This window comes from Raphanus sativus, chromosome 9 (assembly GCF_000801105.2).
Source record: "Raphanus sativus cultivar WK10039 chromosome 9, ASM80110v3, whole genome shotgun sequence".
Lineage (NCBI taxonomy): Eukaryota > Viridiplantae > Streptophyta > Magnoliopsida > Brassicales > Brassicaceae > Raphanus > Raphanus sativus.
Window position 1 is genome coordinate 26,146,873 of NC_079519.1, and position 23,388 is coordinate 26,170,260.

At 34.0% G+C, this 23,388-nt stretch overlaps 3 protein-coding genes and 2 long non-coding RNA genes across 12 annotated transcripts; 3 read left to right on the forward strand and 2 right to left on the reverse strand.

Moving 5' to 3' along the window:
• The first annotated feature begins 1,345 nt into the window (after positions 1 to 1,345).
• LOC108838333 (60S ribosomal protein L28-1-like) lies at positions 1,346 to 2,728 on the forward strand. The gene is made up of 4 exons (XM_056995173.1): positions 1,346 to 1,479; positions 1,667 to 1,822; positions 2,030 to 2,193; positions 2,483 to 2,728. Exons 2-4 carry the CDS (start codon positions 1,675 to 1,677, stop codon positions 2,600 to 2,602), a joined length of 432 nt encoding a protein of 143 aa, XP_056851153.1. The 5' UTR covers positions 1,346 to 1,479; positions 1,667 to 1,674; the 3' UTR covers positions 2,603 to 2,728.
• A 427-nt stretch (positions 2,729 to 3,155) lies between these two features.
• Positions 3,156 to 4,187, forward strand: LOC108838334 (60S ribosomal protein L31-1-like). Its single transcript, XM_018611287.2, has 2 exons — positions 3,156 to 3,315; positions 3,684 to 4,187. The coding sequence occupies exons 1-2, from the start codon at positions 3,236 to 3,238 to the stop codon at positions 3,961 to 3,963; spliced, it is 360 nt and encodes a 119-aa protein (XP_018466789.1). The 5' UTR covers positions 3,156 to 3,235; the 3' UTR covers positions 3,964 to 4,187.
• Positions 4,188 to 4,455: 268 nt separating this feature from the next.
• Positions 4,456 to 6,693, forward strand: LOC130500301 (40S ribosomal protein S30). Its single transcript, XM_056995174.1, has 3 exons — positions 4,456 to 4,582; positions 4,674 to 4,811; positions 6,469 to 6,693. Exons 1-3 carry the CDS (start codon positions 4,579 to 4,581, stop codon positions 6,513 to 6,515), a joined length of 189 nt encoding a protein of 62 aa, XP_056851154.1. The 5' UTR covers positions 4,456 to 4,578; the 3' UTR covers positions 6,516 to 6,693.
• A 5,508-nt stretch (positions 6,694 to 12,201) lies between these two features.
• On the reverse strand, positions 12,202 to 14,305 carry LOC108833852 (uncharacterized). Of its 8 annotated transcripts, XR_001946764.2 has the most exons (7): positions 14,156 to 14,305; positions 13,977 to 14,045; positions 13,706 to 13,805; positions 13,437 to 13,596; positions 13,083 to 13,259; positions 12,833 to 12,897; positions 12,202 to 12,748 (listed from the first exon to the last, which is right to left on the reverse strand). It is a non-coding gene; the product is annotated as an uncharacterized LOC108833852 (long non-coding RNA). The 8 variants fall into 8 exon arrangements; XR_001946762.2 differs by having other exon boundaries at positions 13,706 to 14,045; XR_008938989.1 differs by lacking the exon at positions 14,156 to 14,305 and having other exon boundaries at positions 13,977 to 14,148.
• A 7,004-nt stretch (positions 14,306 to 21,309) lies between these two features.
• Positions 21,310 to 22,395, reverse strand: LOC108837184 (uncharacterized). Its single transcript, XR_001947294.2, has 3 exons — positions 22,268 to 22,395; positions 21,780 to 21,917; positions 21,310 to 21,691 (listed from the first exon to the last, which is right to left on the reverse strand). It is a non-coding gene; the product is annotated as an uncharacterized LOC108837184 (long non-coding RNA).
• Between the last annotated feature and the right edge of the window lie 993 nt (positions 22,396 to 23,388).

Below are 23,388 nucleotides of genomic sequence, written 5' to 3' on the forward strand. Positions count from 1 at the left end.
ACATAAATAGAAATTTAACACTATATTTACTATCGACAGATTAATTTGCGCACACTTATTTTGTCAGCAGTTTTAGTCGCATCAAACCAACTCACCTATATCTTATCATCGATCATATTCTCCTATATACATCTTTGATTAAACCATTCAACTATCAAATTTTTGATTGCATCATCCACAAATTGTGTCTTTGGTTGATTTTTTTGATCATGAATCAAAAGATTTCATTAGCGATTTGTTTTCTTTGCAAGAAACAAAACAAAACTGGTATGTGTCATGACATGGATTTTAATATTTTCATGCATATTATTTGGTGCATAAGAATCTTAATAAACTACCACAAGTGTTTACGATCTAATTTATTAAATATTTTAGAATATAATGCTGTAGAAAAGTACCATTATATATATATATATATGTAAAATAGAGAAAAATAACATATATACATTCTGTTCATTATACTTTTTTCAAGACTCAAATTTGAGATATATTACAAGTTAATTTTTGTTGTTGAAAAGATGTTGTTGAAATGTAATTTTTTGTTATAATTATTTGTATATTCTATTTTGTTATGTACATGCAAATATGTTGTATCCATCCATTGATGGTCTCAACTTATCATTTTCTTTTTATATTCTTTGTGAGTGATGATTTATTTGAGAATACATATTGGTTATATATTTCTAAGTTGATGTTATTTAGGAATATATAAATTAGTTATATGTTTCTAAGTTGTATTCATATATATGCTTACGATTATGATATAGTGTTATCTGCAATCTCACTCAATTCCAAATTTATGATTAAATTGAAGATGTTATATTAATCAAATTTTGGTGCATTTACGTAACATCTGTCTATGATGAGTTCCTCATTTCTTTAATGTATTTTTTGTAATCTTCAATTTTTAATTGTGTAATATTCTAATGTAAACTTGTTCATCATTGGTTTCAATGGGTGGTCACATTTTTTTTCAATGGGTGATCACATTTTATGAAAAAGAATTGTGATGAATTCATTGATGACTCAGGATACTAAAAACAAGATACATGTACAGATACACAAAAACGAACACAAGTGCAAGTTAGACTATAGGATTGGCAAAGGGAGAGACATGCCCTTCTTCACCAGTAGATGTGAAGTACCAAAATGAGTAAAAAAATTAAACTTACAATTGGATGCAATCTCACTTCCAACCAAGAACAAAAGCTTATATTTTACATTGAGAGATCACACATTGCAAATTTGCAATGATTAGGATTAGGATACACGATTTGGTGATGTTTCTCATCCTAATGACAATCTCAATATTTAAGTAATGTATAGGGGTAACATAGACATTTCATCAGTAACATGAATTAGGGCTTTGTTTCGGAGGTCATATATAAAGAGATCGATCGTCTTTTACAAAGCTCCGGCGCCACCATTAAACCAGAGTCTTGCTCTCACTCGCTCGCTCTCTCTCTGCGAAATTTCACGGTGAGTCTTTAGATCCTCTCTTAATTGTTCTTCGTTTTTTGTCTCCTTTCCCGGTTCGATCTGCCTTGAGTTTCTAGCATTTTGGTTGTGATTTGATAGGATCTTGTGATTAAGCGTGCTATTACATCGATCCGTTCATGTCTGTATTGTTGATGCTTAGTGTCATTTCTATTCTGGTTGGTTATAGGTTTGGAAATGGCGACAGTTCCAGGACAATTGATCTGGGAGATCGTTAAGACCAACAACTGTTTCTTGGTCAAACAGTTCGGACGAGGCAACGCTAAGGTTCAGTTCAGCAAAGAGAAGAACAATCTCTGCAACCTTAACTCCTACAAGCACTCTGGTAAGTAACTTTACGACAATGATCTAAGATAACTGTGTTGGAATTGGATGTTTTAGTTAGTTTAAATAGGCTTGTGTCTGTATGAGAAAATGTGGCTACTTAATCTTTTATGTTTTAAAGATTTGTTTGGGTTTGTCTTTGGATTCTTTAATATATGATTCTTGCTTGGAAGTGGACTTATGTCTCAATCTTTTGTTGTGTATTAAGGTCTTGCAAACAAGAAGACAGTGACCATCCAGCCAGCTAACAAGGAACAAGGTGTTGTCCTCGCCACCACCAAGACCAAGAAGCAGAACAAGCCTAAGGTCTCTGTCAACAAGTCTATCTTGAAGAAGGAATTCCCCAGGATGTCCAAGGCTGTTGCTAACCAGGTTTGTGTATCTCGCTCTCTACTTTAAATGTTTGTTTCTTTGTCTATTAGCTGTGCTAGATAGGTTTAATTTGTTTCTTTGTCTATAAGCTGTGCTAGATAGTTCATTAATGCACCATTGTGGATCATCTTATAGTAGTTGTGACACTTAGGTTTTGGAATTGATTTTGCTTAATGAATCGGTTTATGATTAACTTCTCTGTCTGTTGTGACATTTGATAGTGCCTATTCATCTTGGCTTTAAGTTTATTAAATAGTCGTAACCGGGTTATTGTGTGAAATTGGTTTAGGTGGTTGACAACTACTACAGGCCAGACTTGAAGAAATTTGCTCTTGCTAGACTCAGTGTCATCAGCAAAAGCATTAGGGTTGCCAAGTCCGGTGCCAAGCAAAGAAACCGTCAAGCTTAAAAGCTTTTTCCAGAATATGTTCTTTTTTATGGAAGTTTAAAAGATTTTGCTGAACATGTTTTATCTCTAAGTTGTTTGTTGAATCATTACACTATGCTCATTTAAAAGAAGTTAGTTTTTCACTTATGCTTATGTTACTTGTGTGGTTTTTTTGGATCTATTTTCATCAAATCAAGAACTTGTTAAAACCTATATTAGTCTTGTACAACGAACATGCCATTGCCTGTGTTGATGCAATGGTAAATAATGAGTGACAATACTTGTTTGCCAAATGCCATCGTATAACTTGGTTAGTGTAAAGTGCCCAAAAAGTCTTAGGAAAATGAGATGGAGTTTCAAAACTTGATGATATTAGTTTTGATTTCATTAAACTTGAAACGAACGTAAGCTTGCGAAACACTGATAATAATTTTGTTTTAGACCCCACCAAAAACATCAAAGTTTTGAACATGAAATGATGAGATCTATATACCGTGACTTGAGCGTATCCCGAAGCCCATCAGGCTTATATTTTGGCCCAAATTATAATTAACAAAATGGGGGATTTATATTAGGGTTTCTTACCCAGTGATCAATCTTCTCTTCTGTGCCGTCTCCAACAGCTCCATTCTGAAGAGAGAGACATCGAGGGAAATGGAGAAAGGAAAGGGAAGAAAGGAGGAGATCGTTACCAGGGAGTACACTATCAACCTCCACAGGCGCCTCCATAGCTGGTAAACCTAAGATGATTATTAGAATCGTTCACATTTGAAATTTGAACTCCTATTGATTCGATTTAGGGTTTCTCGATGAGTGAAGACTTTGTAGCTTCACTCGGATTCAAAAATGCCTCTATGCTCGTTACTACTGTGCATAGGTTATTGTCTGATGATGAAAATATAGCATTGCATTCTTTTCTATGAGTTCAATTACATTGTTGCCCTTTAGAATTTGACATACTATGATCATTAGCATCTTCTTTGTGGCTGTTGATCTTTATTTACATTTCATTTGTTAGTTACATCTACAATAGAGTTTCTCTTAATTGATCTTGTGAGAATTCAATCTGATTTGACAAAATGTATTAATATGTACACAACAGCACATTCAAGAAGAAGGCACCCAATGCCATCAAAGAGATCAGGAAGTTTGCACTGAAAGCAATGGGAACCAAGGACGTCAGAGTAGACGTCAAGCTCAACAAGCAGATTTGGAGCAAAGGTATCCGTGGTCCTCCTAGGAGAGTCAGAGTCCGTGTTGCCCGGAAGAGGAACGATGATGAAGATGCCAAAGAAGAGTTTTACTCTCTTGTCACTGTCGCTGAGATTCCGGCCGAAGGATTGTCTGGTTTGGGCACCAAGGTTATCGATGAAGACGAGTGAAACCAAAATTCCTGTCTTTTTTTTGGGTTATATCTTTAGATGAAAGACAGACAAATGAAAGACTTTTGCTTTCTTTTGATCACTCTGGTAATTTATTTCGCATGTTTTTAAGTTCTTGAGACAGAGAGACATGAGTTTTTATCTTTTTGTGACGTTCTTTACTTTGTGAAACTTAATTGGGGTCCATACCCCACCGGTTTACAAACTCTGTTACCGTTTGGCCTTATGGGTTTTTTGATGGATAAACTGAATGTAACAAAAACGTGAGACTCAAGCAAACCTATACCAGGAAACCACAGAATCCCCGAGACAAGCTGATTTAATAATCCATAAATTGAATTAACCGGTCAAGAGAGTTTTCTGCCGGTTCAATTAGTGGTTTCCGGTCGAACGTGCAAGTCCGGTTCGATCTTGAAACAAAAGCTGATAAACTTTGTTCTTGAAAGGCCCATTTCAAAGTCCAGGGTGGCCCATCATAAAGACGCTTTAAATGATATAATACATAAACAACAGTGTAAATTCGTAACCCTAAAGAAAGTTTTAACCTAGCGTCGTCGTCGTCGTCGCCTCCAACAGCAGAGCCAGAGAAGGAAAGAAGATTCTCTGTAATCGACCATGGGTGATTCTCCTGGACTTTACAGTTTCTTTGATATAAATGTTGATTATCTTTTTAAAAATGTTGCTGATTTTCGTGTCGTAATCGATCGCAGGAAAGGTGCACGGTTCATTGGCTCGTGCCGGGAAGGTGAGAGGTCAGACACCGAAAGTGGCTAAGCAGGACAAGAAGAAGAAGCCTCGTGGCCGCGCTCACAAGCGATTGCAACACAACCGCCGTTTCGTCACTGCAGGTAAAATTCTTATACTGAGGATTTGATTTTAATACCTTCATATTTCCAGTATAGGATTCTTAGATCCATCGAGTTGATAGTGTACTCTCTGAATTTTAATTAGTGTTTTATTGATCGTTCTTGTGTCTCCTTATCTTTTTTTTGAATGAATGTAAAATTTATTCAATCAAAACCATTTTTACAACTAGTGCAGCAAGTTTGAAAAAAAACAAAGCAAACCCCAAAAAGACTTTAAATCTAAAACAAGCTCTACTCAAGAAGCTAATCCCTTTCAACACCCACTTCACTCTCCAAACCCCCCTCAAACTGACCATGTGAAACAAGTCAATTTGGAAATGCTATGAGGTTCTCCTCATTAAAACCCTCATTAGAGAAAACCCTATTGGGACAAAACTCTAATGGGGGAAAAAGAGTAAGAAAACTCATAGCTAGGGGACAGAGATAAAACAAAGAATTACTTCCCCTGCACACTGTTATTGCAAAATCACTTCCAAAAAATCTCTTCAAGATATCCCACCGGTTCATAGCCTTGTAGCCATCCATTTTATCAAAGCATCTTCCAAATATTTCTTGCCTGTACCCTTTACAAGTAGGAGCTTTAGACGGATCATCTTGTCTACCAACTTTGAAAATGTCTTCTCATCAATAGGCTTCTCCCCATGCTTTCGAGCATTTCGTTCTCTCCAAATACTGTGTGCTAACGTTTGAAATGCATATCGAATGATAAACACTTCTGTTCGGTCTCTTCCTGCATGAGATATTACCTCAAGAATCTCAGTCCAGTGATCAGTAAACCTCTCCCTTAGAATGCCTCCAACCATTTCTCTCCATATCTTGCTTGAGTATTTACAGCTAAAGAACAAATGCTGGCATGTTTCCTCCTCTTCCTGGCACAACACACAAATGCTATTCGCTGTACTACTCCAAGATAAAATCCTATCCATGGTCTGCAATCTGTTTTTGATAGCAACCCAAACCATAAAGGAATATTTAGGTGTGGATTGAGAGAACCAAATACCCTTACTCCAACTGCACTCTGGTTGAGCTTGTCGAATGCACATCCAAGTCTTTTTAGTGGAAAAGAGTGTAGAATATTTATTATCAGGTTGTCTCCAAAGGGGAACATCTTCCTCCTGATTGCTTCTCCTTTTAACCTTCTCAATCTCATCCTCTATTTCATTTAGAAAATGCACTCTGTGCCTTCTTCTTCTATGACGAGTAAAAACTTCCTCCATCGTTTCATTCTCTTTTATACCCAACGCAATACTACCTTATCTCATCTATCTTAACATTGTTGGACCAAGTTAATAGTTTCGGATGATAGATTTGTGTTTGATTTTCAGTTCCATTTTAAATTCTTCTACATCTGTTAGACTTTTGTTGGTTTTGATTCTCATTTACTTTTGTTGTATTCACTCAAGACTGTAGGACTTTTGTGCTTAGACAATACTGTTTCTGTTTTTTTTTTGGCTCCTATTACTTTTTGTTAGATCTTTTTAATCGCTTTGACAGTGATCCATAATCTTAGTGTGCTTTGATCAACACTTTTAGGTGCTAATTATTCACTTGAACATTTATCTAGTGTAGTATAATTGCTTTTTTATAATTGAATTTACAATTGCATTCGTATTTACTTTTTGTTTTTGTTGTTTTTCAGTTGTTGGCTTTGGCAAAAAGAGAGGACCAAACTCATCAGAGAAGTAGAGACAAAACCAAGACTTCTGGTGTGGTTTTCCCTCGGATTATTTTGATGTTTTGATAATGCGTTTTAGTTCCGGTATGGTAATGAGTCGATGTTTGTTGTCAATTTTATTCGTGTTTCTCCTTGGATTATTTTTATTATATTAAAGAAACTCAAACTCCATTATAGGAGGAGAAAGTACACGATAAAGAGGCAAACCATATAAAATGATTCAACAAACAACTGATTAAGCAACGTTTAATATGGTAATACAATACAACTAACAACAAAAGATACCAAATATAATCTAATATCAAATGACATTCCTTGAAATTCATTCTGAATTCCGTCAAATTTGGGAAGGGGAAAGAATACTTGACAAGAGTCGAACATAATGCCCACTATCTTCACTGATACTTGTGTAGCTATAAGGGTTGGAAAATCTGCAGCATTAGCAGAAGAGCTTAATTGCCGGGAGGATGACCCTTGCAATACCGGCAGTTGCAAAAGAAAAATCACTCCACCTAAGATTTAGGATTGAGCTTAACCTTCATAACATGTGACACATAGCAACACATGCCCAAGAGAACCAAATTCACTGGGAATACTAGAGTTGGCTTTAGTTTATATAAAATGGGATCTTGCATGACTGGCTTTTCTTTGGCTTTAATTTGAGTAGAGATAATTCAAAACATAAAAAGGGATTTGGATGGAGATTATATTTCCTCTCAGTGATTTGATAAAACATACGTTACTAAGAAAAGGGAATTGGATGACCAAAAAAGAAGATAAAAAGACAACGTGAACATTTAAGTTTGCGAGTGTTTTTTTCGGGTAAAAGGGTCTATTTCAAACTTAATTCTCTGGGTTGTTCTTATTCCATCATGAACTTTAATATAGTGTTTATTCCATCATGAATTTAACAAAATTTATATATATACATTGACTATAACAGTGTTAATCAACCATTTATTCCGATGACTAGATAACTGACATGTCCTTTATGTTAAAACGATGTCGTTTGTAAATATCACGAAATTAAAATTTGAATCTTATAGTCTTCGAACCCACAGTTTGGCTGATAAATATCAAAATGCGGATTCAAAGTGAATTTTATCCGTGAAGATGAGGATTCCAAGTTTGTAATACTTGAAATTTTAATTTTGTGAGATTTGCAAAACTATGTCGCTTTAACAAAAATGACAAGTCAGCTATTTAGTCACTCAAATAAATGATTGACTAACCACCATTATAGACAATGTATATATGCACGTTTGTGAAAATTCATATAGATATTTTAAAATTTTGTTGAGTCCATAATGGTAAATATGCACGATCCGCAAAATTAGGTTTAAAATAGGTATTTTTCTGTGTTTTTCCTCTTCTACATATCTTCGATGCTTATAGTGTACAGTCACATGCAGCTAATCTATTAAAATTGAAGTAGAAGTTAAAATTAACCTTTAGTTTGTCTTAAATATTACAAGTCTATGCCACTATACTAAACCGTGTCTAACACTTAAATCAAACAATTTAAATTGAATTTAAATAGTTAACTAAACATTATGCCTACACGGTCATTAACAACTTAAACGAACCACCTCATTCAATTGTTTAGTCAACTGAACTATTTAACTAAACAAATCTTGTATGACAAATCTAAACCATAAAATTATCATCAATTGAGTCAACTAAGATTCATCACAAAAAAAAAAAAGATTCATCACAATTATTCTTATTGTACTCGGTGAAAATTTTCCTTTGCAAAAGTCATATATGATGTATTCTTAAAATTATATACTAATAATAAAACTAACATGGAACTCTCGACCATTTAAATATCTTTTATATGAAAATACTTTTAATATGTGTATATCACCACTAAATCAAATGTCATATCAGTTAGTAGAGATTACAAATGTGGAATATGAATCAGGTTTTCTGTGAAATATTTTCATGCAGTCAAACTACATACTGAAACATGGTTTGTATATGGAATATGAACAGTTATTAAATTTATATAGTACACATATATTCTCTTTAAAAAAATCTAAATCAAGTTTGATATCTATTTCTTTTCTAAGATTCGTTAAAAACTTACACCCTCCACCAAACAATATAAATATACTCATTCCTAGTTCGAAAGTATTTAAACAAAAAATAGTATTGTGTATATAAATGTCATATTATGCAAATAAATGTCTTAGGTTAATGTTTTAAAATATGTATTACTAAACATATAAAAAATACTGATCAATATAAAAATAAAAAGAACACTCGCGCGGATGTGCGGATCAAACTCTAGTTATTTTTTTTTAGAAAAAAAGCATGTCGATGACTTAGGAAACTAGAGTCATGTGCATTACTTAAAACATTATCTACGTAGGAGACGTGAGACTACTAGAGTCATATGCATTGCTTTAAACATTATCTACGTAGGAGACATGAGACTACTAGAGTCATATGCATTGCTTTAAAAATGTATGTTAACAATTAGTGTTAAAAAAAATTATCAAAAACAAAATCAGTGTTAAAAAATTATCAAAAACAAAATCAGTGTTAAAAAACATGTCATATTTCTTAACATTCTTACCAAAAAAAAAACATGTCATATACGTGAGTGACTAGAGTCATATGCACTGCTTAATAAGGCATGCTAGCTAGGGTCTGATTTTTTTTTTTCTGTGGAGTGGTTTATATTATATAAGGTTCTATTGTGCAATGGCAAAATATCTCCTAAAAATTCTCTCTCTTTTTTTTTTCTTTCATTTTAACAGATACAAGAGACGGACGTAAAAATGAAGAAATATTGTTTGATGTCGTGGCAAATGTTCATGATACTTGTTCTTGTCAACTCCCAAAATCGAATCGGTGTGTAACCATTTTCTTTTTATATTGGTTTATCTAAGGTTTTATATATGAACATCTGAAAGCGAAGACTTGTTCTCGTTTTTTTCTTTAAATTTTGTATATCATTTATCACTAAGGTTTCATCAACTATTGGGGCCTCTCGCGCCACGAATCTCTTACTCAGAACTCAAGACTAGGTTGACATATACCACTGACGCAGATTTAGTGGAAAGTATGGAATCAAGCAGAATCGATGAACTATTTGAGACCATGTATTGAGGGCCCTATTGGACCGTTAGAAACTTCCCGTGGCCTGAACGGATTTGTTACAAAATTAACACCAAGCGAGAAACCAATTATTTGATCAGGGCCACGTTCCTATAGGGAAATAATGACGGGCATAACACTGTCCCTTTCTTCTATCTCTATCTGGGTCCAAATCTGTGGGCAATGGTAGAAGCTAATAGTGCTATTAAGAGCATTCCGATAGAGGATTTTAGTTTAAAGGTTCTATATATATATATGTATGTATGTATATATTATATATGTATATATAATTGTGGGTTCTAAATTTTAAGGGAAATCAATCTAAAGTATCTGGTTTCAGATATTTTGGATTGGATTTTCAGTAAAACTTAAATGCTCTAAGGAGATCATCCACGATACCAAATCTCAGTCGTCTGTACAAATATGATTGGTTAATACAGGAACATACACGCCTTTATTAAATTGAGAGGTGTACACTACTCCAAGGTTCACACTCAAGATGTTCCGGTGGTTCTTGGAAACCCAGAAGGTGCCATGATTGGGTAAGAACCATTCATCATATTTCTTTTCTCTTCATTATTTAAAGTTGTTCTATATAGTTGTTGTTGATTAATCATGCGTTTGATGATGATGTAGCTCGGGTCGATACGGTATATGCTAACTGCTAAGTTGCACTGGCACAGGTACGAGGACTAGAAACGGGTGCGAAACGGAGATGGAAAATGGTAAAATCAAAAAATTTAGATACGAGTCAAAAAAATATATTTATATATTTATCATAAGTTAAACATACAAAACACACAAAAATCTATATCAATGTTTTAATTTCTTTTATATATATCAGAATGAACAAATTCAATGGTTAAATATTGTTTCTATTTTGCCAAACAAAAATTTGCCCCTTTTTTCTATTTTTTTTGATTTTGTTGCGTCCAGGCCAAAAGCCAAAAAAAAAATTCTAGATCTAAATTAATCTCTTGGGCTGGACAATTTTAATTTAACTATATGTTTTCTTATTTATTTGGGTTTCCAAGTTGAATATTGTGTTACTTTTAAATTAACAAGTTGATAATTTCCACCCCTGTTGACAAAACTTTCACTTTCATATATAATAAACTAGACTCGTTCCGCCCGTAGTATGATCTATGTTATTATATTTTTTTGTATGATTAACCAAATTACATAGTTATGGACACAATATACATTTTCAAGGATACAGAGAGTTTCTCGTTCGTCTCCGTCAAAAATAATCTTCCATTCAAAAAAATGCGTCTCCGTCTTCGTCCCCTACAATTACTACATTCGTCGTCTTCTTCCTCCCATCATCTCATCTCATTAACCTTCAACTATCAGATCAAAGTGATTCAAAAACCCTTCTTTCGATTTCGTTTTGTGTTCTTAAAGTTTGGATCTTTCTTCCTTCTGATCACACTTTTGATTTGATAGTGAGCCATAAATGCTTTAGCCGCAACGGACACGAACATCCGTCACTGTCACGCATCTCGAATCCTCGGTTTCGATTCGAAGATCGAGAAAAGTCATATTATCCCATTCAAAGAAATCAAGGTTCGAACTTGATATCAAACACTCTGTTTCTACTTCTTGTCTCTGTTTCGGGTTTTAACTTTATTTCACTCTTTTTTTTTGAAGGAGTAAGTATTTTTCGTCTCTGTTTCGGGTTTTAACTTGATCTCAAGCTCCGTCTTTTGCTTATCATTTCTGTTTCCGGTTTTAACTCGATCTCAAACTATGTTTTTTCTTATTAATATCTTTATATACAGTTAGAATTACTCGCGACGTGCTGGGCGAATTGTGCATATATAAGGCTTTATTAAAAACAAAGCCCATCAGACTCCGACTTAAATGAAACGATGAGTTTCATTTATAGAAAACTAGGATAAACCCGCCCGTATTTAAATATTTTTTTTAAGGTTTGATTTGTTTTCATTAAAATAACATTGACATTCATAAATTTCTTACAATGATTATTTTATCATACATTTTTTTGGTTGTAGTTGTAGAGATTTGGGTGTTCATTTACTCGGATTCGGAGCTAACAATTGATGAATACTCACAGATTTGTTTTGTATCTATCTTTTGTTGAGATTTTAGTTACTTGGGAATTCATTTTTTTTTCATGTTCGTTTTGTGTCTGTCCTGATTTTTTTGATTGTTATGGTTTTTCCATAAAGCCCCGAACATTTGACGTTGTTGTTTAGGAGTTCGAGCTCATATGTGGATAAATATTTGATATTGGTTGCTACGTTTTGTGTTCTTACATGGACTAATATTTTTTTTGTTGGAACCGATCCTTTTGCATGTGGCTGAGTAAGCTTTTATTGCTCATGCTTCTACAATGCTGCTTGTTTAATGTCTTCTTGCTATGATGATGGGTGTTGAGGTGAGCTGAATATTGTATGCCTTTTATTATACTGTATGTATTTTGTGGGGATACGGTATTTAAATTTTATGGAGAATGCGTATGTGTTGATGATCACCAATTTAAATTTTGTGTTTCCATTTCCGTGCGACAAAAAATTGGACCATGACTTTATTAGGTAGACTTTGCTATATATTATGTGGATAGGTATATCAAATTTTAATGTGTTTATAATGAAGAAACGCAAAAAAATAGTAATTTTAATTTATAAGCGAACTGAAGAAATAAATAAGAACAGGTCATGTACGCAAACCATAAAGCTATTGTCAATGTATGATGTTTAATAGTAGTACGTCTTGCCCACAAAGTCTGCAATAAAAGGGAGAGACGATTAAATTAGTGAGTAGTTGTTTAACTCGATAACCTATATAATAAGACAATCATATTCTTTATTTATTCCGACCGGATATTGTTCGAAAGTGAGCCTCACAAATCAGACGGTGATCTAAGGGAGGCGTTTTGTTAAATGGTATAGACATACATAAAACCTACCTGGCTATGCAGCTTCTTCCTCTTGCTACCAAAAACGAAAATGCTTTGCACAGTTCAGACTCAAACAAAACAAAACAACAAAAGTTTATACCATGTTCTTATTTCTTCTCCTCCTCATCCTCGCTTCTGCTTATCCGGTGAGCTCATTTTGGATCATTAGCTTTGTAGATTTCTTTCTTGGGATGAGATCATCTTTGAACTCCGTAGCTGAAATATGGTTGAAACAGTTATGTTTACATACACAAACACGAAGCACCAAAGAAAGAAATTAATGAAACAATGTGTTCATACCAAAGTTCTTTGATGATGTCCATGATGAAGCCCGCAGAGGAACAACAATCCTCTAATAAGGTCATCTAGATATAAAGGAAAATCAGTGTTTGCATAGATATTAGTATACAACCAACTCTAATCAGCTTTCAGAAAATGCAGGATCTTTCATATAATTATAAGTTTGCTCAGGAGAATCCCATTTTGTCTTATTCCACACATCTCAAGTAGTTTAGTTTGTGGAACATTAAAGGTTGAAAAATTAACTCACGGTACTAATGTCCACCCTCTTCAAGATCTAAACGATTACAATTTTCAGCACTTTATTACTTGGCCCTTTTCTTTTGTCTTTCCCTTTTACAGCACTCTGCACTTCTAGCAGAGGCCCATATTGTTAGGATGCGCTGACATTCGGTTCCTCTCAGGCGTCCATTCCAAAGATTTAGACCTGTGAAGCCACACATGTTAAAGTTACAAAGTTAAGATTTTTACCAAATCTTCAAACATGAAAACTCTTCAAATCGTATAGAACGTTCACACTTAAACTCCTCCAAGAATGAAGCTTTAAAGATTGGTTACACTAAACATATATTCACAAACTACAAAACTCCATAAAGAAGCATACGTGGAGGAAGAAAAAGATATTCTTCGCTGAATATATGTACCGAATACGATGGACCTTCTCACTCATCTTTCTGGTGTGTCCGAGAAGAGTAAGACAACAAATCAGATCCGTCGCTGCGAACTTCACTGGAAAGGACCCTGCACCACCTAGTAATTGGCCACTACAAAAAAAATCAATCGTAAAGAAATAAAAGCTGTTCTAATAAGATACAATCCCAAACCACTTGGACTGGTAAGACAAAGAAGACAAAGAAGAAGGGAAGCACAAACCATCTGTATCAAGGAGCTAGGGTGTGAACATTGAACCAGTCTTGAGACAGTCCCTAAAAGCGGCGAGACGGTGAACATTTACGATGGCTGGCGTGAGGGTCTTGTGAAAAGAGAGCATAATCAACAAACGGCCTCAAAGTAAATAACCCAAAAGAGATTCATAGAAGGTATGGGGATAAAACTTGAAGCTCATGAATGAGAACAATAAATCAAATATGGTCATAAGATTAAAGATCGGAAAACCCTTCGAATCAAGGAGGAGCATGTCTACCACGTTTGACGTTTCCAGCTTCCTAGAATCGGAGCAAACACAGCTCGACACCGGAAAAACAGTTGCGGGCTTTCAAAACACCAAAAAAACAGGTGAATTAGCCATTATATTGCAAATATTATGTTTATTGAGGATTTTCATGAACTGATTGGAATGATGTTCTATGGGTATAGGAATACCTTTTTGTAGATTGAGAAACACCGTCTTGAAGAGATAAGGATCAATGAATGTGGGATTAAAGACGATGTTACAGCTCCGACTTCCGACGGTTTCAACCATGAACGAATATACTCCGACACGTGTCACCGTCTCCGTCATTGAATTATCTATGTGGCAGAGGACGTGGCTTCACCAGGAGTGAGCAAAGTCTACTTTATATAAATAGACACGTGTCATGTAGACATGAAGTGACTTTCCTACGTGGATCCTAAGTGGTGCACTGTGAGAGAAGGGACATTTTTTATATATATAAATTTTTATTTTTATATTAATAATATTAAAACTCTAATATTATACATAATCATTATTTTAATAGCATTTTAATTTTTAATTATTTTAAAATATTTTTATATTAAATAATTAATTTAATTCATGACACCGGTAAAATTTTTATGGATCCGCCCCTATGTGCAATCTAGGGTATATGAATAGCGCTAAGCAGTACTGGAGGAAGAGTTGACGTTGATGTTTTCTTAAGCTGTAAAACACATTTTCCATCAGTGCAATGAGTTGGCAAAGTGTTAAACACGGTTGAAATATGTGGTGATGGTTTGGAATAGCAGGTCTTTGAAAATTTCTCCATTGAGAAACACTATGAACTCTCTGATTTCGTCCCCTAGAGTATGTTACTTTACCCCCCTCCCATATATAACACTGTATAGAACGATCCCATGTTTTTCTTCCTGCGTCGTATATGAATCCTATATGAGCGCTCCAAGTTTTATGTAGGGTAGTAAAACATGGGTAATCAAAGCTCTATCACTAGACCCGCCAATCTTAAAATCATGGGAAATTACCCCACTGACGTTTTACTACCCGACATGAAACTTGGATGGGATCGCGGAATGGAGGACCCCGAATCTTAAGTTCATGGGCAAATTACTACGATCCATCTACTTGAGCGTTCATATACGACAGAGGTAGAAAACATGATATCCTTCTATACAGTGTTATACATGGGAGGATGGTAAGGTAACATACTCTAGGGGACGAGACCAATAGTTCATAGTGTTTATGAATGGAGAATTTTTCATAGACCTAATATTCCCAATCCACCAGACATTTAAACCATGTTTAACATGTTGCCAACTCAATGCACTGATGGGAAATATAATTTACAGCTTACAAAAACATTAACTCTTCCTCCAGTGCTTAGCGCTATTCATATATGAGTCCTACTCATATCATAACAGTGTGTGTATATATATATATCAGGTGTTGATTACTTAGGAAACTAGAGGCATGTACATTGCTTGAAACATTATTTACGTAGGAGACTACTAGAGTCATATGCATTGCTTTAAAAATGTATGTTATAAATTAGTGTTAGAAAAACTCATCAAAAAATCAGAGTTAAAAAACATGTCATATACTTAGGCGACTGGAGTCATATGCACGCTTGATTAGGATCTGATTTTGATTTTTTTTCTCTACGGAGTGGGTTTATATTATATCTCCTATAAATTCTCTTTTTTTTTTTCATTTGCAAGTTAGAATCTGCAATACAAACGGTTAACTATTGTTTATTTATAACAATAAGTTGTTTGGAGAACTATAATGGACAAACCACAGCTAAAACTTTACAAAACTTATCTGACATATATATTTTAAGGAAAACTAATAAACTGATTTTAAGCAACTATTAAAAATAGTTATTATTAGTTTTACTATATAAATCACCTGCATTAACCTGACATTACTCAACAAATTATATTGTTTACGATTTAAAAAGAAGAAATTGCATCTTCTTAGCATTTGTGATAATTAAATATATTCGTCATGGGGATTCAAAAAAAATCAAGCGTTTTCATGATCATAATTACAATTATGATTGTGTTTTCTACACATATATCTCATTCAGTCGATGTAATGTGCAAAGAAAATTGCATTCCAAATCTGTGCATGAAAGTAATAAAAAATCCTGATTTAACCACATGTAAAGAAGTTTGTGAGAAGTTTTGCAATAAACCGCATCAGGTCCATGCGAAGTATGTCGTTCCAGGTGGCGGCGGTTATATTGTCGACCTTTACTGCAGTTACAGACCTGGCGATTGCTGATTCAAAATATGAATAATTACACATTTTCTTAAATTTAAGTATTCTCTATAAGAATATATGTTGTTTTGTTTTTGTTTTATTTTATTTTATTATGTATTGATATAATACTAAGTATGCGTGTTTGTTGGATTTATCAAATAAATATATTTTGTTTTATTTTCAGCTGTTATAAAAACAGTAAATTTAGTATGTACATTTTTAATAAATAACTGATTTTGATGAACCAGTCAAATAAAACTGAATTAGAAAATGCAAAAAAAAAAATAGATTACAAGCTTGTAAATTAGTTCAGCAAAGCTAATTGTATATGAACAGCTATTTCGAGACCGAACAAATGAGCAGAGTGAAACACACCGACCCGGAAATCTTTTTTAAAACCTCGAAAAATTCGAAGTAAAAATTCAAGAAATTTTCCAACAAAAAACTCCTACAAATGTTTAAACTTTATTAATAAATCTGAGCAATATACTGTAGAGTAATAATATAAGATTCATAAAAATGCCAAATAAAAACCCAAGTTTATAAGAAAAGAAACTCCGCCCCTATGGTCTTCATCGTTCCGCGCTCCGGTCGACCAACTACTCATCACCTGCATCACAAAAGGAGGCATGAGCATACAAAAGTACTCAATGAGGACGCTCAATACAGCCCAATAATCAGAAACTCAATCAAACTAACACCATAGCATCATGTTCTATCATTCCTTTACTTCACTAGTTCCGTTACTTTGACATTTCTTAACCTTTCAACCCGAAGGTCCATAATCCTACGGCCGTAGCCAACCTGCGACCGAAGCCAAACCTGCGGTCGTAGCCAAACCTACGGCCGTAGCCAACCTGTGAGCCGTCGGTCCATTACATTTCCTTAATCATTTTCCTTAACCTCTTTCCTTAACCTTTTTCCTTATTAACTCAATTCAATTATTCTTTCCTTAAACATATTATAATTTCCTGACCTAGGTTCTCAAGATCAAACGTTCATTTCTCACATAAACATCCTAACATAACTCGATAATCCATCCCGCAAATCAATAACATGCATTTCTCAAGAACACGATGAGCAAACTTTCCTTAAACAATTCCTATCATATATTTCTTAAGAATACGATGAATGAACTTTCCATAAACAATTTCTATCATACATTTTTCTATGAACACGAGGAACGAACTTTCCATAAACAATTTTGATCATACATTTCCCTATGAACATGATGAACAAACTTTCCATAAACAATTTCTATCATACATTTCCCTATGAACATGATGAACGAACTTTCCATTAACAATTATATTCAAGCATAAACACAATTATATCGAATCAAAACCGGAGAAATAGTTCTTATTGGACTATCACGAATCACGTCCTCACCTTAGTTGAATCTCAAGGATTCTAAGACTCTGAACTACCTAGCGTTTTCAAGCGAAGAACTCCTTAGCTCCTCCTTTCTGAATCCCTCTTCTCGAACTTCTCTCCATACCAACTCGTTTCCGCTCTCTAAATTCTCTCTAATCTTGTTTTCTGAATTGTGTCCCAGAAATGAGAGCTCAAGGGGTCCTTATATAGGATTTCTTAAGCTTTCTCACCAAGCCGGACACTTAATGCCAGTTTTTTTATTTGGCTTGGTCAAATATCACAATCAATGACTCGATCTGATTCTTTCCTTAGATGACTCCTGCAGATCCGACCTTCCTTTTGTATTATCCCGCAATTGTGGCTAGTCAAACTTTTCTTACTTGGAACCCGCATTATCCAACATCCAAACATTCTTTAATTGGTCTTGCGGTCTTGATTTCTCTGTATGTATGGTCTGATTGTTCCATGATCGGTTTACCATCACTCAACCCATTCTAAATATTTTCCATGAGCTCACTGAAGATCCAGTACTTAGTTAAAAATACTTTTATTTTTCCAATCTTCATGAATGTAAGTGTCACCACACTTAGAAAATTAGACTCCTTGGTGAATTAAACCTCTCACGATTTATTTCCTTCAAATTTAAAAATACTCCGGGAGCGGGTCGTTACACAGAGCCTCCGGTTGGTAAAATGGAATTGATTTGTTGCCACTGGCTCCGGCGGTTGTCACGGTTGCATCAGTTTAGGAAACGTTGAGTAGAGTATGAACATCAGTGGTGTTGTTGTTGTTGTTGTTATCGTTCGTCAACTTTTTCTGTTGACATAAACAAGAGAGTGTATAAGTACACTGATAATAAACACACGATATACACAAAAATAGTTGTATAAATAGTGCAAAATCATTTAATTGGTTTTACTAAAGATCACACAAGAACGTTCTTATCACCATATGTATATGCGTTTTGATTCCTTCACAAACTCACTTTAGAAGCGTTCGCGGAAATGAATTGTTTTTAAGGATCATGTACAGAAACCAGAAACGTTTTGTGGAAGTGTTTAAAGAAGATCCCAAGCCCATTTGAAATAAAACCGAAACATTTTAAAAATCCTTTAAAAAATCTTTTTATAAAAACATTTTTTCAATCCGATAAAGCTTATGAACAAAAGCGATTTACAGTTAAGGCTGTAGGAAGCCAGAAACCCGAATTGACAGAAACAAATAATATAAAAGAGAGAATAAAGGAAATAGATGAAATGAAAACCAAAAATAACTTTTTCGTCAATAGATGTGGAGTCGAGATGCAATCTCTTTCCTTAATTCTAAATATTCACTTCATAATGAGACGAGACATAGCGAAATACCAAGTTCCATGCTACAACCATATAAGATGATTCACACATCACTTGTGAACGTCTCTGCAAACTATAGATTCTACTAAACACTCTCTAGAACATACACTGGGATATTTGCTGTTTTTTGTTTTGTAAAACGTGATAAATGAAGAAAAAGAAAGACTGATATTTAAAGAGGTAGACGACAAGCGACTTCCCATAACTGTTGGGAAATGTGCAATCGTTAATAGGAATTTGGCACAGGAATTTTAAGTTACAAAAAATTATTCCCAAAACTCGCTCACTCTCTTATGTTTACTATCCGTCAAGGAATAAATTGCGTGACGTTTTTGAGGTAAACTACTTGTCGCTTTTGAACATCTTGTAATTTCCCTGAGACCACATTCTCCGAGGCAGGCTGGCAGTGGCGCACACTTGGGGAGGCATCTTTCTCTTCAAGATTTTTAAGCTACTGCATATGAATGTACATATGTACTACTCCATTTCTCTCTTCGTAGAAGATGTGGGACTCTTCCCCTTACTCATGTCCATTTAATTGACATTTCATTGAGCCTACAACATTTGAAGTCCAATATCATTTACTTTCACAAGCCATTGGGATTTTATTGTTCCAAAAGCATCCCATGACAATTACAAAAATCAAGAACCAGTACTCTTGGCGTTTTTTGGAGTCAGAAAGTCGTAACTCAGACTCTATGGACGTTGCAATACACAGCCCTTTTCTTTCCTATGACGTCGTTCTTAATGGTCTACGTAGCTCGGGGTATAAATGATCCAGGTAACGATGCTTTGAAGCGGAATGGTCCAGGCAGTAAAATTTTGAAGAAACAAAAATCAAAAAAGCCATATGCATGTTCAATCCGGATTCGGATGTTATAAAAAGCAATACATTAGTATATATATTTTTAATAAAATAACTGATTTCGATGAACCAGTCAAGTCGAACTGAATTAGAAAATGCAAAACATAGATTACAATTGCTGAAAGACTGATAGAAATCACGAATTTTATTTTTATTCGGTCCATTAAGCTTGTAAATTAGTTCAGCAAAGCTAATTGTATATGAACAGCTGTTTCGAGACCAAACAAATGAGCAGAGCCTCCGGTTGATAAAATGGAATCGATTTGTTCCCACTGGCTCCGGTCACGGTTGCATAAGTTTTGGAAATGCTGAGTAGAGTATGAACATCAGTGTTGTTGTTGTTGTTGTTGTTGTTGTTATCATTCGTCAACTTTTTCTGTTGGCATAAACAAGAGAGTTTATAAGTACACTGATAATAAACAACACATTATATATACAAAATAGTTGTATAACAGTGCAATATCATTTAATTGGTTTTACTAAATATCAATCAAGAACGCTCTAATCCCCATACATTATAATAAACCAAAACCCGTTTTGAAAACTCGTTCAAAGAGTTCGCGAAAACAGTTTGTATATGTGTTTCATTTCTCCCACAAACTCACTTTAGAAGCATTTTAAGGACCATTTACAGAAACCAGAAACGTTTTACGGAAGTTCTTATAACATTTTGGCGTTTTTGGAGTCAGAAAGTCGTAACTCAGACTCTATAGACGTTGCAATAGAAAACCCTTTTATTTTCTATGATGTCGTTCTTAATGGTCTACATAGCTTGGGGTAGTAATGATCCAGGTAATGATGCTTGGAAGCGGAAGCGGAATGGTCCAGGTAATAAAATTTTGAAGAAACAAAAATCAAAAAGCCTATACATATATCCATGTTCAATCCGGATTTTGGTTCAATTTCAGTTTCGGTTTGGGTTTTCGGTATATATTGTTTTATAAAAAGTAGCTACCATAAGTGATAAAAAAAAAGTAGCTACCATGTTGGATCCATATTTAATTTGGTTTAGTTCGGACTATATATCATCGATTGTCGGTTATTCGGTTTTATACCAAAAAACATATGATATTTTTTTATCTTCGGTAATAAATTAGTTTATATGATTAGAAATCAGATTTATTAAAGCAGAATATATATTCCTTACTCTAACTTTTAAATATAATATTTTATGTTTTATTTAACTATTAAAATAATATCATAATATTATTGTGTCAATATAATTTAGCAGAAATATTTACCAACAAAGCAGAAATCATGTTTTATCTAATTTGATGAAAATAAGAAACAAAACAATCTTTTTAACTTAGAACAAAATAAAAAAATATTAAAATAAATTATTTATGTATTATTAATTTTATTAATTTATATATAAGCAAAGAGAGCTTTGGGGTTGGGTGGTTTAGCCATGTCCTCCTGAGATTTTACAAATCGTCTGATTGTACTAATATCTTTTAATTAGTCAATTTCTTGTACAAACCGTATATATACCGAACCATAAACATATTCTGCAGTTTCTTAAAAGTAACCCCTAAATACATATGACCAACAAAGATATTATCAAATGCCATTACAAGACTAAGACACACAAGCCCAAACCCGGAACAAGAAGACCATGCAACAACAAATATATTTGGTTCTTAAGTACCATAAAAATCAATTGCGTTATTACAATCAATTACAATGGAAAGGGCAATGGGATTCTTTTAGTCAAAGAAGTTAGAAATATAAATTTAGAGATCAGAATCGAAGAGATAATCCTCGAGCCTTTCCACAACCAAATTGCATTGACCTCCGGTCAAGGGCTCCTCCTAGATACCAATGACCAAGGCTTGAGACGTCTTTTTGATAGTAACGCCTCCAGGTCCCTGCATATATTCACAGATTGTAAAATGAGTTCTGATTCCATTCTCTATCAAAGATGTGCAAGCAAGGGTTAATCGATAAGAATGTTACCTTCTTTCCTCGGATCACAGCTCCTGGTTCACCTTGAATAATCATGTACTTGGTTCCACCGAGAAATAGACCGGTCGGGGCGAGAAACCCAAGCTCCACAAAATCCTTAGTGATTCCATTGATTTCTTCAATCTTCAACTGACAAAAAAACATATCGATAACACAAGTCGCATTAGATTGAAGCCACTTTAGATTTCCAGGGGCGGACGGGAGAGTAACGGGTAAGAATCAGTAGAACCATTCCTCAGTTTACAGGAAACAAAGATTATCAGTGGAACAATTGTTAAGAAGTTACCTAGGACCAAACAATCTCATAATCAGACTTAGGATCTAGAACCCTAGGGTTCAGAAACATGGATCCCAATTTTTTTTCGAATGAATGTTAAATTTATTTAAAAATGCCTTTATACAACTTGTGCTTTCTTTTTACTATAAGAGAAACCCCAAAGCTCCTCTACCCCCTAACAAGGAAACTCAAAGCTATTTACATTCTAGTATGGAACTAAAATTGCATCAGCTTCTCCAACCCTTTGATTCCCTTCTTCTCCACCAAAGTGATCTTGTTTCGGATCCCTTTATCAACCATCCTTTTAATCACAGGTAACGGCAACAATTTATCACCATGCATAATCTTGTCTTGCTTTCTCCAAACTGCATGAATCCCAATTTTACATCAGATTCTAGACCGGAGATGGTGAAATCGGAATCAGATCCGAGATTACTCATATCTGATTTCGACACGTTGAGAGACGAATCAGAGAAGAAGGAGAGGAAAGAAGAAACCTGAGGGAAGTTAGCGCTCTGAGCCCAGACACTGCCGTCTTGACCGAGAATAACGGCGGCGAGTTGGCTCCTTCAACTTCGCACATAGGATCATTTTCAATGTTGCCTCTTTTTTCACTTTTTTTCTTCATTTGAAATAAATTTTTGCTCTAATGGTGTTTCATTTTTTTGAATCTGAACTTTCTAAATTATAAAGTAGTTCTTAATTTTCTTATCAAAAAGGTAGTTCTTAATTTTTGATTGTTTTTACTTTTTATTAAAATAAAATATATTAATCAATGTAACCCAATTAATTTTTAATATTTATTTATTATATAAATTTATTTAATTTCATGATATTAAGTATTTAATAACATATATTAAATAAAATATAACATTAATATAAAAGTGAAATATATGAGTGATAACACCAAACTAAACATAAAATACTTAATACAACATAAACTAACACTTAGTCTGGTAAATCACTTCCTGATCCATTAAAATTATTAAGAACTACCCAAATGAAGTTGATGTTTGAGGAGATTGTTGAGCTTGTTGTTCTTCACTCCTCTCCAATAAAATCTGATTATGTTCAAATTATAAAGATTTCTATTTTATTTCAAAATAAGTGATATTATCATTTTTCTAGACAAAATTTAATGTCATTTAAAATTTGTAACCAATTACAAAATAATGTGTTTTTATTGGTTAAATTAATTTTATTTAATGTTATTTTTATACAACTAAGATAAATTACATAAAATTTTGTATTTTCTTAATCTTCGTGAAAAAAACCTAAAAATCTACTTAAATGATACACAAAATTATACACATGGAGTACATA